We start from the raw sequence: 16718 nt of genomic DNA, 5'->3' as shown, positions 1-16718 counted from the left end.
ACGTAATGGAAATTAAAGGAATCAAAGTAAGCAAACAACGGTACTAGTAAAATGATGTAAAGTACAATGCGGAATATAATTTGAAACTGCGCGCCGTTAATTATGTTAACTCTGCTTAGGATCCGAAGCTATTCCACATCAAAAGCGACAGCCTAATATCCATGGTAATATCACAGGTAATATTTCTGGACAGGAATTTGCCCTGTGCACTTATACACTACTGCGGCTTTATGACAGTTACAGCTGACATAAAGTCGGCAGTTTTGTCCTACCTAGTATTACAACCGAAAAAGTGGGCTGTGATAGTACAAACCAAATATATAGCTGCACAGTTTTTGTAAAGGAAAGAGGTTCCGCTGTTGAGGAAACTGGGACCGAACATCTTTAAAGAGGAACAGCTGTGGATTTGGTTGACGTTGCTTTGGTGCGACGTAAGTAATCGTTCACTCGCACAGTAGAAAGTCGAGTACGTCTGGTGTAGTCCAACATGCCGAAAAAGAAGACAGGTCAGCGGAAAAAAGCCGAAAAGCAAAGGATGAGACAGAAAGAAATCCGAACGGCAAAAGATAATATGACCTTGGCACAGTATCCGTGTAATGCCGCGATGGTGCGTTTTAATTGTTTAATACATGTTTTACAGTTTGATCCTGCTAGTTACCAAGTATTAAACAGAATTTTTAATTTCAGGAATGCGACAGGTGCAAGAGGTATGTATGTACTGTAATAACAACGCCATTAAGTGTTTTAGCAAATTAGGACACTTGGCATGAGTTACCTAAACTGTTGCTGTTAAGTTTAGCACATAAAAACAACGGTAACCTCTTTGTATTTACATTCGTTGGTGTCATCATCTCAAAACAGTATTTTTTCTCCTACCGCTACCAATATTTTGTAGTGTGCACTATCACACTGAAACGAAAGATTTCAGTGCTGAAACAAATTTTTTCAGATTATTCGTGGTTATCGTTATTGAATGTATCCTAGGATTGCGGATGCCACAGCTTTCGTATCTAGATCTATTATGCAAACCACTGTGAAGTGCTTTGTAGAGAGTACTTCAGTCCTGATTACTAGTTTCTTTCTATTCCAGCCCGGTAATAGGTTACAAGAAGAATGATTGCTTAATTACTCCATTGTGTGCTGTAACTAATTTAATCTTGTCTGCAGGAGTTGTGCAAAGAATATCTCTAGTTTCTCAGGGTAATGGGTGTCTAGCTTAGACCGTCTGTTAATTCAGAATTTTCAGCATATCTGTGGCATGCTCCTGTAGGTCAAATGTGTGACCATTCATGCTAATCTTTGTATATATTCAATATCTCCTCTTGGTTGTATTTGGTATGTATCCCATGCACTTGAACTATATTTTCAGACGAAAACTCCAAGTTTGAGTTCACCTTCCTAATTTTCTAAGATGGGATGCTGCCTATACTTGGCTTATCTAGTACACAGTCTGTGGTATTCATTCCATTTTGTATCTGTACAAACTATTATATCCGTATATTTGAGTGGCTTGACTGATCCCAAATGTATTATTTTAGTGATGTAGTAGTCATTAGATCTTACTTTTTGGCGTAATCCGTATCACTTCAGGCCGGAGGATTACCTTCAAAGTCTCGGATGTTGTTAAATTTAGCATATGTTAAAATTCAGGGGTAAGAAAGAAAAGTGTAGTATTTTGTTTTCTCAACCCAAAAAAACAAAAAAAGAATCCTGCACCGAGATACAGACCTCCAAAGATGACACTGTGAACACCATTTTGAAGATGTGAATATTGAAAAAAAAAAATTAAAAATGCTGTATCTTAACAGTCCTAGGTTTTTTTTTTTGAAAGATTATGCTTTATGATTACAGTTGTATCCTCCGTTTAGACATTTCTGTCAAAGTTTGAAAATTTTTTTTATAATTTAGTTTTTTTTTTAAATGCCAATCCAGAAAAGTTGGATTTTCTTCTGTTGATCAGTACCATGTAGTACTATATCCTCTATAAAGGAGAGCTTCCATCTTTAAGTTGGACAGGTTTTATTTTTAAAAAATCATTCAAGGGTAATGTGTGTCTTCACTGAAGTTGTTTCTTACTAATTTCTTTGTTTCAATGTTTATTTCTATTGTCTTTGTTGCAGTCATTTCTTTTCATTTTCATTGTTGCAAATATTTCTTACTTTGTTGTAGTTTCTTGTCATTTTCCTTGCCATGGTTGTTCATTGTAGGTTTCTATATTGTAACTATTCAGTGCTAATTTGTTTACTGATGAGGCTTCTAAGAAACCTGAGACCATCAATGAGTTCTGTGTTTTCGTGATGAATTTGCCAGTTGACACAGTTTTAGTGTGTTTTGTGAAAAGGAGTGCTTGAAATGTCCTCTGACTGGGGCCACAGGAGAGTGAAGTGTGCTGACTATTTGTATATCCATAAAAGAGTGATATACAAAGCAAACAAAAAAAAACTTTGTTCAGGTTGGGAATAAGAGTTCTCATTTGAAGACTGTTTCAAAGTGAAGATGTTTCTAGTGACGACTTTTTGTGTTCTAAATGTTTGACAGAATAACAACAATGATAGTATCTGAACAAGGTGAAGCCTCCCATGGTGCAGATGTTGCAAATTTTGCATCAGTAGAGGAAGAATTAAATACCCTGAATCAGTCAACTACAGAGGTAGGTGTTAGTCCTGTTAAGAAACCGTGGTCAGTGAAGTCGAGTCATAAGCTTTATGTATCAAGAACGTGCAGAGAAATTATTAAAGCTGTGAATGAATACACTACAGCAAAACCGACCACACTCTTCAAAGTAGAAATTCCGTCTTCAGAAGAAAATGAACCAAACCACTCTTGCACCTCTTACCAGGAATTTTTCACAAATATCAATTCAGCTGTTGAATATTGTGCATCCTACAGTGAAAAGGTGCAAGTTTTAACTATTATTCCAGAGACATTTTCAAAGAAAACTATGTTGATCCACATTCCATCAGTATAAAAGCACATGGTAGACAAATCAAGAAATGTGAGGTCTGTAAAAGGAGTCTTTGGAAGACCAGATCCCTATTATGGTCATCCTGTAGAAGCAGCTCAAGTTCAAATAGTCCTTTCATTTTATCTAGAAGATAAATGGGACTTTTCTCACCAGAGTGCCAACAAAAAAGTACCATAACTGTAACAGTTGAAGGTCAAAAAGTTGTGAAAGTGAAGAGGTACATGACTCACAGTATTAAAGAACGTTTTGCAATTTATAAGAGCAACTATACAACTTCACATATTGGAAGCTCAAGATTTTATGCACTATGACCTAAGTGGGTAGATCCACACCCACCTAGAGATGTCTGTTTGTGTGTGTGTACTGCGTGAATTTTGAGAATTGTGTGGTAACTTTGAAGAACTTGCTGGAGCACATGGCATATGACACCTTGGTTGAGCGTGTGAAGTCATTAGTCTGTGACGTAAAGTGAGAGACTTGTTTGTTTCAAGAAAGTGGTGACTGCCCTGGAAAGGGAGGACTGTCTTTACAGACACTTGGCCTGGAAGACATAGCAGATAACTCTGCAGAAATTGCATATGCGACATGGGAGGAAAATAAACTAATTAAGAAAACTGTTGCCTTTGACAGTTTCATTGATGAACTTGGTAAATGGTCAGTGAAAGCAGTAACACACTAGTATCTGAAGAAATTGCAAAAACATCATGTTGCAGAAGTGAAAGGGTGTGTACAGGCTGAAGAACTGTGTTTAGTGCTTCACTGTGATTTTGCTGAGAACTGGTCTGTAATTCTCCTACAAGAAGTACGAGGATATCATTGGAGTAATGACAAGTTTCAGTTTTACAGGAGTGACATATTTTCAAAAAAATACCACAAGTGGTGCTGTTATTAGTGATGACATAGGACATGATGCAGCACATGCTTTGCTAGCAATGGGCAAAATTCTTCGGCTGCAAAAAGTGTCAGAGATGATCATCATTATTTCTGATGGTGCTCCTAGTCATTTTAAAAATCATTATCAGCTGTTTGATTTGAAAAAGTTGCTTGTGCCAAATGACTGCGTATACAGCGCTACTGGTCACGGGAAGGGGCTTTGCGATGGTGTAGGCGGCTTGCTGAAGCACCATGCTACGAAACATAATCTTTCCAGACCAAATACAGCTGTGATTCAGAATGCTTAGGATTTTACGAGCGTCGTGAAATCTTGCACATCCACAGCCCTCATTCTTTTGTCCAAAGAGGAAATCGAAGGATTCTGTGAGCAGAAAAAAGGAGAATGGTCCAAACAAACTACTCCTGTGAAAGGAATTCAGAAGACACATTTTTGGACTCAGTGATGGGTGAACTTATATTGCACGCAGGAAAGAGGAAATTTTGTTTGTTCGGCCAACACCTCAGAAACAGCAGGATAATATTCAGATTCATAACCTCTGTGTGTGTGTGTGTGTGTGTGTGTGTGTGTGTGTGTGTGTGTGTGTGTGTGTGTGTGTGTGTGTGTGTTTGGTGTGGGGGGGGGGGGGGGGCAGTGACTGGTGGATTGCAGAGATTAGACACCAGTTATGAGTTAAACGAAATTGTAGTGAAGTATATGCTACCACATGGACCAGCTGCTGGCTATAGATTTCCAGCTGAAGGACACCAACAATGCCATAAGTGCTCGCTTCCTGTTCACAATGTTTTGAAAATTGTAAGTGCTCCAGTTCTTATTGGTTCAACAGGACGGCATCATTCTATATCAAAGGAAGATACTGAAGCAGTGGGACACATTTTTAGTTCATTGACTGGCTAATTTCAATACAAAACAGAGTGCACAGAAGTTGTATAAATGGAAACCTTTAAGTCTTTGGACCTTTCGCATACATTTTGGAACCATTTACAATGCTTGAAAAATGAGTGTTTTACTCATCTTTCAAAAGTAAAATTATGTTAAATAAGGCTAGGTTTTGATTTTTATGAGCCTGTTATGTGATAATAAAACAGGTTTTATGTATGGCAGAAATTTCAGTTGCTTAATAAACCTGTTCAACCTAAAAGTGGAAGCTCTCCTTTTCAGGGAATGTAGAACTATATGGTACCAATCAACAGAAAAAAATCAAAATCTTATGAATTGGCAAAAGAAGTTCAAAATGCTATAGTAAAAGAACTTTGACAGATAAGTTCAAATAGAAAATTTCTTTGTAATCGTAAATCAGTTATCTCTCAAAAAAAAAATCTAGAACTGTTCCAGAGATAGAGTATTTAAAATTTTTTCTAAAATTTGCGTCTTCAAAATGCTATATGCGGTGTCATCTTTAGAGGACTGTATCTCAGAGCAGAAATTTTTTTGGAGAGAAAAAAAGAAGTATTCCTTACTTAGTCCCTTATTTTGATTATTTTAACTTAATGTTAAATTCAATAACATCAGAGACTATGAAGGTAAGATTTTTTCGTAGCCTGGCTGAGTTGATATGGACTATGCCTTTCTTCGTTTTGTTAAGTGTGCAGTTTTACATTGTGCATGTTATATCTTTGTACCACTTTGAAATGTTAACAAGATCTGACTAGATAGTTGCACAGCTTTTATCAGATAATACATCATTACTTACCATATAACCATACCATCTGCAAAAGTTCCAGTTTATTAAAATATTGTCTGCCATATCATTAACATACAAAAGGACTCTCAAGGCTCCCAAGCTCTTGAAGCATGCCTGAAGTTATGTCAACTTCTGAGATAATGTGCTTTGATCTCCCTACCAAGCAATCCTCAGTCCAGTCACAAATTTGTGTATCAGATACCATTGTATTTTCATTAATACTCTATGTAGGCATTGAAGGCTTTTTATAACTAAACACATTCAACCACTTCATAATCACTGTTACTACTTTGTTTGGAGACCCTCAGAGGTGAGTCTGTTGTTACCGTTAGATCTAACATATTTCCATCATGAGTGGGCTTCTGAAATATCTGCTCTAAGCACTTTTCAGAGAAGACGTTTAATCTTGTTTTGTGAGCTGTTTTGTCTTGCCCTCCACATACAAAACTGTAAGCATTCCAATCAATTGTTCATTGATTAAATTGTCCTCCAATCATGACAGCATGAATAGAGAACATACATACTAGTGAATTGACATTTTTCTGTTACATCTGCAGTTGAGTTTGGCGGTTGATAGAATATCCAATTACATGTCCACCCTTGATAATGAGTCTTGCCCTAACCATTGCACATGCAGACTTCTATCTCAGTGGATTTTATATTTTTGTCTACTACATAAATTTATTGGACACCACCTCTGTTTCCAGTTAGCTTGTCCTTTCAATGTACACTTGTATTTACACCAAAAATGTCACTGCTATCAATTTCAGGTTTTAACCAGATTTCTGCATCTAGTGTTACAGGAGTTGCACTGCTTTTTAGGACTACTTCAAACTCGTGCAACTTTGCTGCAAATGCTCCACTTCATGGTTTCACGTTGTGCACCCCTGACCCATTTAGGTCACCCCTGCAATCCTCAACCCTATGGCATAAATTCTGAAAGCCGTAGTCTAGCTTGTTCCAAATTTTCATAGTCTCTGGTTCCAGCCTTCCACTCTGCTCAGAACTAGCAGGCCATGATCAATTATGGAGGACAAGGGTGCAGATTGAGAGCTTTGCTGAAACTCTGCCCACAACTCTGGTCTTCTCAGTCCTCTCTAGCAGTTGCTGGAATGATGAAAGTATGAATTCAGACCCCAGATGACAGGCATTGATCATTCAGATGTGTGCCACAACCTGCAGGTGGTTGCACCTTCTTTCCTCAGTAGCTGCTGGGACAGTCCCTTCAGCATGTTGAATTAGGCTTCCAGGCTTACATACACTGTGCATAGTGTGATCCCTCCTATCCCTTCCTGATATTTCATTAAGGTTCTGTGACAAGACTGATCCTTATTGTAGCCTGAAGTCTCAAGTTAGATTGAAAGGTGGTTATTTGGTCGTATGTTGTAATAGCCAACAAATTTGGAATTGTGTGGAGAAAACATGACTGCAGTTGCCTGAACAGTCCAGGTAGTGAGTTTTCTCTATATCAAGTGCCACAACATTACTTCCATTGTTACGTCAATTTCAATGGAAGCCAGCAGGGAAGATGGCAAACATCTACTTCTACATCAACATGAATACTCTGCAAATCACACTAAAGTGCCTGGCAGAGGGTTCATTGAAACACCTTCACAATAATTCTCTATTCCAGTCTTGAACAGTGCGTGGAAAAAAAACAAACACCTCTAGCTTTCCGTGAGCTCTGATTCCCCTTATTTTATTATGATGATTGTGGCTCCCTATGTAGGATGACATCGAAAAAATATTTTCGCATTTGGAGGAGACAGTTGACTGAAATTTCTTAAAGATTACACTGCAGCAAAAAACGCCTTTGTTTTAATTATGTCCATCCCAAATCCTGTATCATGTCCTTGACCCCCCCCCCCCCCCCCCCCCGCCCTTTTTCATGATAATACAAATTGTGCTGCTCTTCTTTGAACTTTCTTGATGCGTCTCATTAATTCTGTCTGGACAGGATCACAGACTGTGCAGCAGTACCCCAAAAGAGGGTGGACAAGTGTATTGTAGGCAGGCTCTTTAATAGATCTATTACATTTTCTAAGTGTTACACCAATAAAACACGCTCTTTGGTTTGCCTTCCCCACAGCATTTTCTGAGTGTTCTTTCCAGTTTAAATTGTTCGTAATTGCAGTTCCTAGATATTTAGCTGAATTTACAGCCTTCAGATTAGACTATTTTATCATGTAACCAAAGTTTGATGGATTCCTTTTAGCACTTATATGGGTGACCTCACACTTTTCATTATTTCGGGTCAATTGCCAATTTTTGCACCATTCAGTTATCATAGTCATCAGTCCAGTCCAGGTTTGATGCAGCTCTCCGTGCTATTCTATTCTCTGCAAGCCTCTTCATCTTCAAGTAACTACTACAGACCACATCCTTCTGAATCTGTTTAGTGTGTTCATCCGTAGGTTTCTCTCTAAGATTTTCACCCTCCACGCTTCCATCCAATAGCAAATTGGTGATCCCTTGATGCCTCAGAACGTGTCCTACCAACCGATCCCTTCTTCTAGTCAAGTTGTGCCACAAATTTCTCTTCTCCCCAATTCTCTTCAGTACCTCCTCATTAGTTGCATGATCAACCCATATAATCTTCAGCATTCTTCTGTAGACCCACATTTTCAAAGCTGCTGTACTCTTCTTATCTAAACTATTTATCGTCCATGTTTCACTTCCATAATACATGGCTACATTCCACACACATACTTTCAGAAAATACCATTCAGATATCTTTTCTAAATCTTTTTGCAATTAGTTTTGACCTTCTGATGAATTTACAAAATGATAAATGACAGCATCATCTGAAACAACCTAAGACGGCTGTTCAGCTTATGTCCTAAATCATTTATATAGATAAGGAACAGCAGAGGGCCTGTAACACTACCTTGGAAATGCCAGAAATCACGTCTGTTGTACTCAATGATTTTCAATCAATTGCTACGACCTGTCACCCCTCTGACAGGAAATCACAAATCCAGCCACACAACTGATATGATGTTCCATAAACACACAATTTCATTACAAGCTGCTCGTGTGGTACAGTGTCTAAAGCCTTTTGGAAATCTAGAAATGCAGACTCAATTTGAAATCCCGTGTCAATAGCAGGGGTCAAAATATCTTGTGCCATGATGAGATAATTTAATACAGAGGACTAGCTCTAATCAAGGTCTAAAAGTACAAAATTCTTCAGCATGTGATAGAATGACAAGAAGCCGTGTCCTATGCACAAAAAATTCAAAATTAGAAGTACAAAGCAAAGACAATTTGGAGCATTATTAGACATGAGATGATAAACTCAGTAATGCAAATGAAACCTAATGGCAGTAGGAGTGAGCACAGATGAGTTAAATTTAAACTCTTGGTCACTACATTCCATGAATTCTTCCTAATAGCCGCTAAAAACACGGGAGAAAAAATATACCAATGAAAGTAGGCCCATGACTGGCATTGCATACTCCTCCACCAGTTTTGCCAAATCATCTGTTAGAGAGGCTACAAAAATCATTAGCCACTGAAACGCAGTAACTCTTCTGTTTATGATGGTATTTGAACCAAAGTACTGAAACCTTGTGCTGAATTGATAGTGCCCCCTCAAGTGTATCTTTGAACCAACCAATGAGACAAGGTGTATTTCATGAAAAATTGTAGATTGTGGTAGTATCACGTATCTATAAAACTGCAGATGAGCAACTTGCCTCTAATTATCAACCCATCTCCCTTGTTCCAGTGATATAAAAATTTTTGAGAGTGTAGCTTAAAATGGGAAAACTGAACCACATCTCTGACAACAGCATTTACAGAGTGGCTCAGCGTGGCTTCTGTAAAGGAGTCTTTACTGAAAAAAAGCAATATATGGTGTTGCTAAACGAGGAAAATTACCCCATTGGTATTTCCTGTGTTCCTGCCAAGTCCTTAGATTATGTATGTCACAAAATTTTGCAAGGGGAAACTAAACTAAATCTACATAAATGATTTAGCCAAGACACCGAGGGACTATTCAGAAAGTATGATATTTTCTGATGACACAAATATAATTATAAAGAGCCCAAATACACCCATGCCAGAGACAGCCAAGACAATAACAGAACAAGCTTACAGTTGCCTAGTCATTAATATGCAAATTAATGACGAGGGTCTCAACAAGTTTTCCTGGACACACCTGAAGTTACTTTTACTTTTGTTACTGAGTTTTCATCCAAGATAACATGCTGCATTCTGCCTACCAAGTAATTCTCAAGCCAGGCACAAATTTTGTTTGACACCCTGTGTAATCATAGTTTTGTTGATAAACAATGCTGCAGTACAGAATAAGATGTTTTTTGAAAGTAAAAAAATACTGCATCTACCTAATTTCTTTGAGCCATGGCATTTAGGATGTTGTGATATGTGATTTATTCATCTCATTACATACCATTTTCAAATCATTTGATTTGTTGTACAGGAGACATGTCAAGGTTTACAAAATAAACTTTTTCACTTTTTTTAAGAGAAATACAAAAGTTTACATTATATTTCACATTTCTAAGTTACAGCTACACATGTACATAAAATAATACATTTAATACAATCCCTGTGTTCAGAATGTGAAGCTGTCCACAATGACTTCATCGACAGAATAACAAGACTTTTCCACCAGAAGAGTAAAAAGCAATCTTTTCAGTGAAGCAAGCTCTATCTTAAATATATTGCTGCCTTTTGTTTTTTTTTTAAATTTTTAACCCCATATACTCTGGCATTTGGGCGTAAAGTTTTAAATGATGTGTTGGAAGTTTGAAGTTATCTCTGTGGGGCTCGCCACTCTTTGGCAGGTTCATGCTTGGCTACCACGGGGCCCCAGCCTTTGCAGCATTTTTTCCCTTCAGTGCTGCATGTCAATCCTCTTGCTATACTTTTACTCCTCCCTTGGGGAACATGTCTCTGGTGTTATTCGGAATCTTCTGCATTGTCTGTTGCTGACGTAAGGACAGTCCCACCTTTGTTTTTTGCTCCATTTTCCTTTCTTTGTTTCCCTTCTTCTCTTGTTCCTCTGCTTCGGTGTGTAAGGTCCCTCTTTTTCTTCTTCCTCCTTGTGCCCTCCTGAAGGCCGGCTCATGTGTCTGATACGTAACAGGTTACTGGGTAACATGTAGTCCCAGCCCCGGGTCAACAGGTAGGGTTCGCACATACCACGTAGTATAGGCCAGGCCCAGGAAGGGGTGATTGCCTGAGCTGCAACCTTCCCAAATTGCCGATTGGTCCCTCTCTCAGATATACGGAAGGTGTGACCTGAGGTGTGAACAATCACCTAAGGTGGGTGCACCCCCTTGTGAAGGGAGCCCCAAGTTGGAAGGAGTGCGCCATCAGAGATGCTGGCAATCGTGGGGATTTTCTTGCAATGAGTCAATCATACACCCCATCGATGTTGACGAAATGTAAACGTAATGAGGCTAATGATTCAATGACCCTTCCTGCTGCACCACGGTTCCTCATGCTCTCATGTACTGAAGACAGTTAGTCCTTTGCCACAGTCAATACATTTATTATTCAGAAAGGTGTTGATGCAATTGCTGGCCCTGTGAAATCCTGTTCTCATTTATGGAATGGCACTTTGCTTTTGGATGCTGCTTCTGATTCTCAAGCACAACTGCTTGCTGCCTCGCTTCTCCACAGCAACCCTGTCTGTATCGAGGCCCATAGAACTCTGAATTCTTCCCATGGTGTAATTTACACCAGGCTGCTCGATGGTCTAACCGAGGCCAACATCCAATCTTACCTCTATGATCAGGGTGGCATTGCCATTCATTGTGTAATGAAAAAGGTAGATTCCTCCTTAGTGCCCACCCACACTCTTTTCCTCCCCCTTGCTGTCACCCAAGATCAAAGCAGGCAGTGAAATTATCACAGTCTGGCTGTACATCGCAAACTGCTACCAGTGTCATCATTTCAACACACCAGAACGTCTTGTTGACACCCAGCCCAACATGTAACCTGTGGTAGGGATGTGCACAAGGGCGATTGTCGCCTCTTTCTCCTCACTGTATCAACTGCAATGGCGGCCATGTCGCTTCCTCAGGATTGTCCTGTGTATCTTGATGAGCGGGCAGTCCAAGAGATTCAAGCAAAGTAGCTCGCAAGTTATTGGCTAGTTGCAAACCCTGTGTTCTTCCGTCTGGCACTTAATAGTTCTGTTCTTGTTACCCCTCGCTGCACGAAGGACATAGGCACGCAAACATGAGACTAGAAGTTCGGCTCTGAGGTTGTGAAATCGCCTAGTGTCAAGGTGGCATCGCCACCCCCCCAGGACTCCCAGTGCTGGAAGTTCGGCCATATGTCTTCCCGCTGTACTTCCAGCCCCACCTGTAGAGATTGTGGTAGTCCATCGCATCCCAATACTCCACGTGCCCCGCCTCCTATCTGTGTCAACTGCAGAGAGCATCATTCACCTTGCTCGCCAGACTGCAGGATTTTACAGAAAGAGAGGAAAATCATGGAATATAAGACCCTGGACAGTCTGACCTTCACAGAGGCCAAGAGGAAATGTAAGCACCTGCATCCTGTGGCTATGACCCCTCCAAATACACTGCTGCTACAAGAACAGTTCTCACATCAGTTCCTCCAATTCCTGTCGCCTCTCAGAACTGGGAGACTATTACCTGCCTCCTTGATGGTGGGGGGCACTGCCCTCCCTGTTGCTCCCGCACCACCTACTTCTGGAGCAAACCCCCCCCCCCCCGCCCCCCCCCCCCCCCCACCCACACACACACACACACACACACACACACACACACACACACACACACAGTTGGGGATTACAGTCACCACTTCTGAGACAGAGAAGCGTAAGGCTTCTTCGGCTCCTCTCGATAGGAAGGGGTCCCTTGAGTCACTCCCTTCCCAGGTTTCTGCTAGTGGGAAAGATGACACCTGCCAACAGCTGAAGAGCCCAAAAGCAGCTGGTCGTAGGGCTTCAGGCTCATCCTCAGTCCCGGAGACTGAACCAGATAAGTCCTCCCAGCCAGGGACACCCAAGGAACACTGAGAGAAATCCAAAAAGAAAACCCCTAAGAACAAGGAACTTGTGGTGGCATCCACACAACCGCTACCCACAAGCTCTGTGTCTGAGGATGGGTCGGAACTTTGGCGTCCACTGAGGACCTAGATCTCACCGGACCCTCAGACACAATGGATGTAGACTGCTCTGGCAACAGGTGACCCTGAGCTGTAAACTGCCTCATTGAATGTTCCATGCGTTCCCAGTCTCACGATATCATCATCCTCCAGTGGAATTGAGGCGGTTTTTTTCACCGCCTGGCTGGGCTATGGCAACTGTTAAGCTTTACACCTGCTTTCTGCATTGCCCTCCAGGAAACCTGGTTCCTGGCAATGTGGACTCCTGCCCTCCGTGGCTATAAAGGATATTGCAGGAACCGTAGCGACTACAATAGTGTGTCAGGCGGAGTTCAATACGGACAACGCAGGAAATAACTGTCTGCAATGTATATCTTCCTCCAGATGGTGCAGTACCCCTGACTGTATTAGCTGCACTGATTGACCAACTCCCTAAACCTTTCCTACTTCTGGGAGATTTTAATGCCCATAACCCCTTGTGGGGTGACACCATGATTACTGGCCAAGGCAGAGATGTTGAAACTTTACTGTCTCAGTTGGACCTCTGCCTCTTAAATACTGGGGCCACCACACATTTCAGTGTGGCTTATGGTAGCTACTCAGCCATTGATTTATCAATTTGCAGCCCAGCACTTCTCCCATCTATCCACTGAAGAGCACATGACCTTTGTGTTAGTGACCACTTCCCCATCTTTCTGTCACTGTCCCGGTGTCAGGCCCATGGATGCCTACCACGATGGGCTTTAAACAAGGCGAAGTGGGGAAACTTTCACCTCTGCTGTCACCATTGAATCTCCCCCTCACGGTAACATCGATGTCATGGTTGAGCGGGTGATTACAATAATTGTTTCTGCAGCAGAAAATGCGATCCCTCGCCCGATGCATAAGACAGTCCCTTGGTGGCCACCTGAAGTCAGTGAAGCAATTAAGGAGCGTCAGCAAGCTCTACAGTGGCATAAGCGGCACCCTTCCCTGCCGCTCCGTGCCCGTGTTTGCCAACTTATCAAACGACGGAAGCAGGAGTGTTTACAGAGATAAGTTTCGACTATTGGGTGTCATACGTCACCTTCCAAACTCTGGGCAAAGATCAAATGTCTTTTCGGATACCAGACCCCAACAGGTGTTCCAGTTGTTTCCATAAATGGCGTGTTATCTACCAACGCAAATGCGATTGCCGAGACTTTGCTCGAGCCTTTGTGTTGGAGAATTAGCCCCCAGCCTTTCGCACTCTCAAACAGCACCTGGAAGGAAAAGTCCTCTCATTCACTACACGCCACAGTGAATCCTACAATGCCTCATTTACAGATTGGGAGCTTCTCAGTGCCCTTGCACATTGCTCTGCCACAGCTCCTGGAGCTGATTGGATCCACAGCCAGATGATTAAACATCTCTCATCTGACTACAAGCGACATATCTTAGTCATCTTCAACCAGATATGGTGCGATGGTGTCTTTCCATCGCAATGGCAGGAGAGCACCATCACTCCAGTGCTCAAACCCGGTAAAAACCCGCTTGATGTGGATAGCTATCAGCCCATCAGCCTCACCAATGTTCTTTGTGAGCTGTTGGAACATATGGTGTGTTGACGGTTGGGTTGGGTTGGGTCCGGTCCTATAGTCACGTGGCCTACTGGCTTCATGTCAGGGCGGCTTCTGCCAGGGTCGCTCTACTACTGGTAATCTTGTGTCCCTCAACTCTGCCATCCGAGCAGCCTTTTCCAGTCGCCAACACCTGGTTGCTGTCTTTTTTAGACTTACATAAAGCATACAACATGACATAGGAACTTCATATCCTTGCCACATTGTACGAGTGTGGTCTCCAGGCCCCGCTCCCGATTTTTATCCAAAACTTCCTTTCACTCCGTACTTTCCATTTCCAAGTTAGTGCCTTCCATAGTTCCATCCATGTCCAGGAGAATGGCATCCCACAGGGCTCTGTATTGAGTGTATCTCTATTTTTAGTGGCCATTAACAGTCTAGCAGCAGCTGTCGGGCCCTCCGTCCCACCTTCTCTTTATGCAGACTGCTCCTGCATTCCATACTGCTGCTCCAGTACTGGTGTTGCTGAGCGGCACCTACAGGGAGCCATCCACAAGGCGCAGTCTTGGGCTTTAGCCCACGGCTTCCAGTGTTCAGCCGCAAAGTCGTGTGTCATGCTCTTCTGTCAGCGTTGTACCATTTGTCCGGACCCAGAACTTTACCTTCATGACAATCTACTCACTGTAGTGGAGACATATCGATTGTTATGAGGTGCAACAATAAAGTAATGAGACTGATTTTCTTTGCAGGATGTGGCAATTCTGCAGGCTTGTGTAGGCACAATATCTTTGACCCTGGTCTATAAGCTGCTTGTAGTCCAAGCGGCACATCAATGCAACTGCTCAGTCGTGAGTTGCGCTGTAATAAAACACGTGTTTGTGACTCTCATAATGGAAATTGAACTGCATAATATTGCACAACTGTATGCCATTTCTTTTTGCGTTAAATTGGGTGAAAACGCGACAACAACTTACGGTAAGTTTCAGAAGGCTTTTGGAGAGGAGGTTATGTCAAGAGCTGAAGTTTTTTGTTGGCATAAAATGTTTAGTGAAGGCAGAACGAATGTTGTAGATGAAGACCGCAGTGGGCAACCATCAACCTCACGGACGGATGTCAACTTGGCCAGGGTGCAGGCACTTGTACAATCTGATCAAAGATTATCCATGATAATCATTGCAGAAAAACTCAACATCAATCGAGAAACGGTTCGTCTAATAATAACTGAAGATCTTGGTAATGAGAAAGATTTGTGCAAAAATGGTCCCCAAAAATCTCTCACCACAACAGCGAGAAACATGTTAAAATGTGGCAGCCGATCTGTTAGAGCAAATGGAAATCAGTCCAGAATTGTTGAGCCATGTTATCACTGGTGATGAAAGTTGGTTTTTTCGGTATGATCCAGAGACAAAATGCCAAAGTTCGCAATGGTACTCAAAGGGATCACCCAGACCAAAAAATAAAAAATGGATATCATAGTCAAAAGTGAAACGCATGCTTGTGTGCTTCTTTGATTCCGAGGGAATTGTTCATAAAGAGTGGGTGCCCCCTGGACAAACAGTTAACCAATATTACTACAAATAAATTTTAGAAAGGCTTTGTAAAAGAGTTATTCATGTCCGTGCCAACATTGCTGATAGTTGGATTCTGCATCACGATAATGCGCAATCCCATACTGCTGTCAGTACAGAAATTTTTAACCTCAAAACAAATTTCAGTACTACCACAGCCACCTAATTCACCAGATATCACTATGTGCGACTTTTTTGTATTTCCAAGAGTCAAAACAGCGGGCAAGGCATTGTTTTATTAGGAACAAGGGACCGATGACCTTGTAGTTTGGCCCTTCCCCCCTCTTTTAAACCAACTATCCAATCCATTTACATTTTTGTTGCCCTTCATCGTTCTTGTGATTTTTCCTTTCATTCGGTTTTGAGTTGTCAGTCTTATTTGTTTTATTCTCACACTTGTGGCATTGTTTTATTTGGAACAAGGGACTGATGACCTTGTAGTTTGGTTCCTTTCCCCCTCTTTTAATCCAACCAATCTCGCCTCAAGGGGCGAAGCCACCATCTTCTCAACCGGTAGGCAGGAAAGACAGGAGGAGTACTCCCTCCGTCCCTACAGCCAAACACCAATTGAGCCTTCCTCCAACTGGAAAGGCTCAAAGTAGTCCACCAAAGGCAAACGGTCTTTTCCTTCGCCAACTTGAACATCCTCTTCGACGGTGTCACACCATGGTACCTTAGTCCAGCCACCCTCCGTATCGCTGGTGCGCACCACCAACTGTTTTTCAGCTTTGGTCTCCACAGACTCCGCACAAGCAAGCCAAAGCTTCTGTGGACCCCATGGAGCGGGATCATCCTGCTTCTGTGCCCTGTAGTAATGACTCTACACCAGCTGTTATTCGGTGGCCATCGAGTTGACATTCTTATGTCTTCCTCATCATGTCTGTCCTCCAATGGAAGGTTCACAGCCTTCGGTCCCACAAAGAGGATTTACAGCAGCTTCTAGCATGACAGCATCCCCTTG

The 16718-nt window shown here is 41.8% G+C and overlaps 1 protein-coding gene across 1 annotated transcript in view; it reads left to right on the top strand.

Moving 5' to 3' along the window:
• The first annotated feature begins 263 nt into the window (after positions 1-263).
• LOC124804865 (zinc finger protein 330 homolog) overlaps positions 264-16718 on the top strand; it is a 77691-nt gene continuing 61236 nt past the window's right edge. The window contains exons 1-2 of the mRNA XM_047265228.1: positions 264-607; positions 688-707. Of these exons, the coding sequence (XP_047121184.1) occupies positions 488-607; positions 688-707 (140 nt within the window). The 5' untranslated portion in view covers positions 264-487. The remainder of the gene's footprint in view (positions 608-687; positions 708-16718) is intronic.

The sequence above is a fragment of the Schistocerca piceifrons genome, chromosome 7, assembly GCF_021461385.2.
Source record: "Schistocerca piceifrons isolate TAMUIC-IGC-003096 chromosome 7, iqSchPice1.1, whole genome shotgun sequence".
NCBI lineage: Eukaryota > Metazoa > Arthropoda > Insecta > Orthoptera > Acrididae > Schistocerca > Schistocerca piceifrons.
This window is presented reverse-complemented; position numbering and strand designations above follow the sequence as displayed.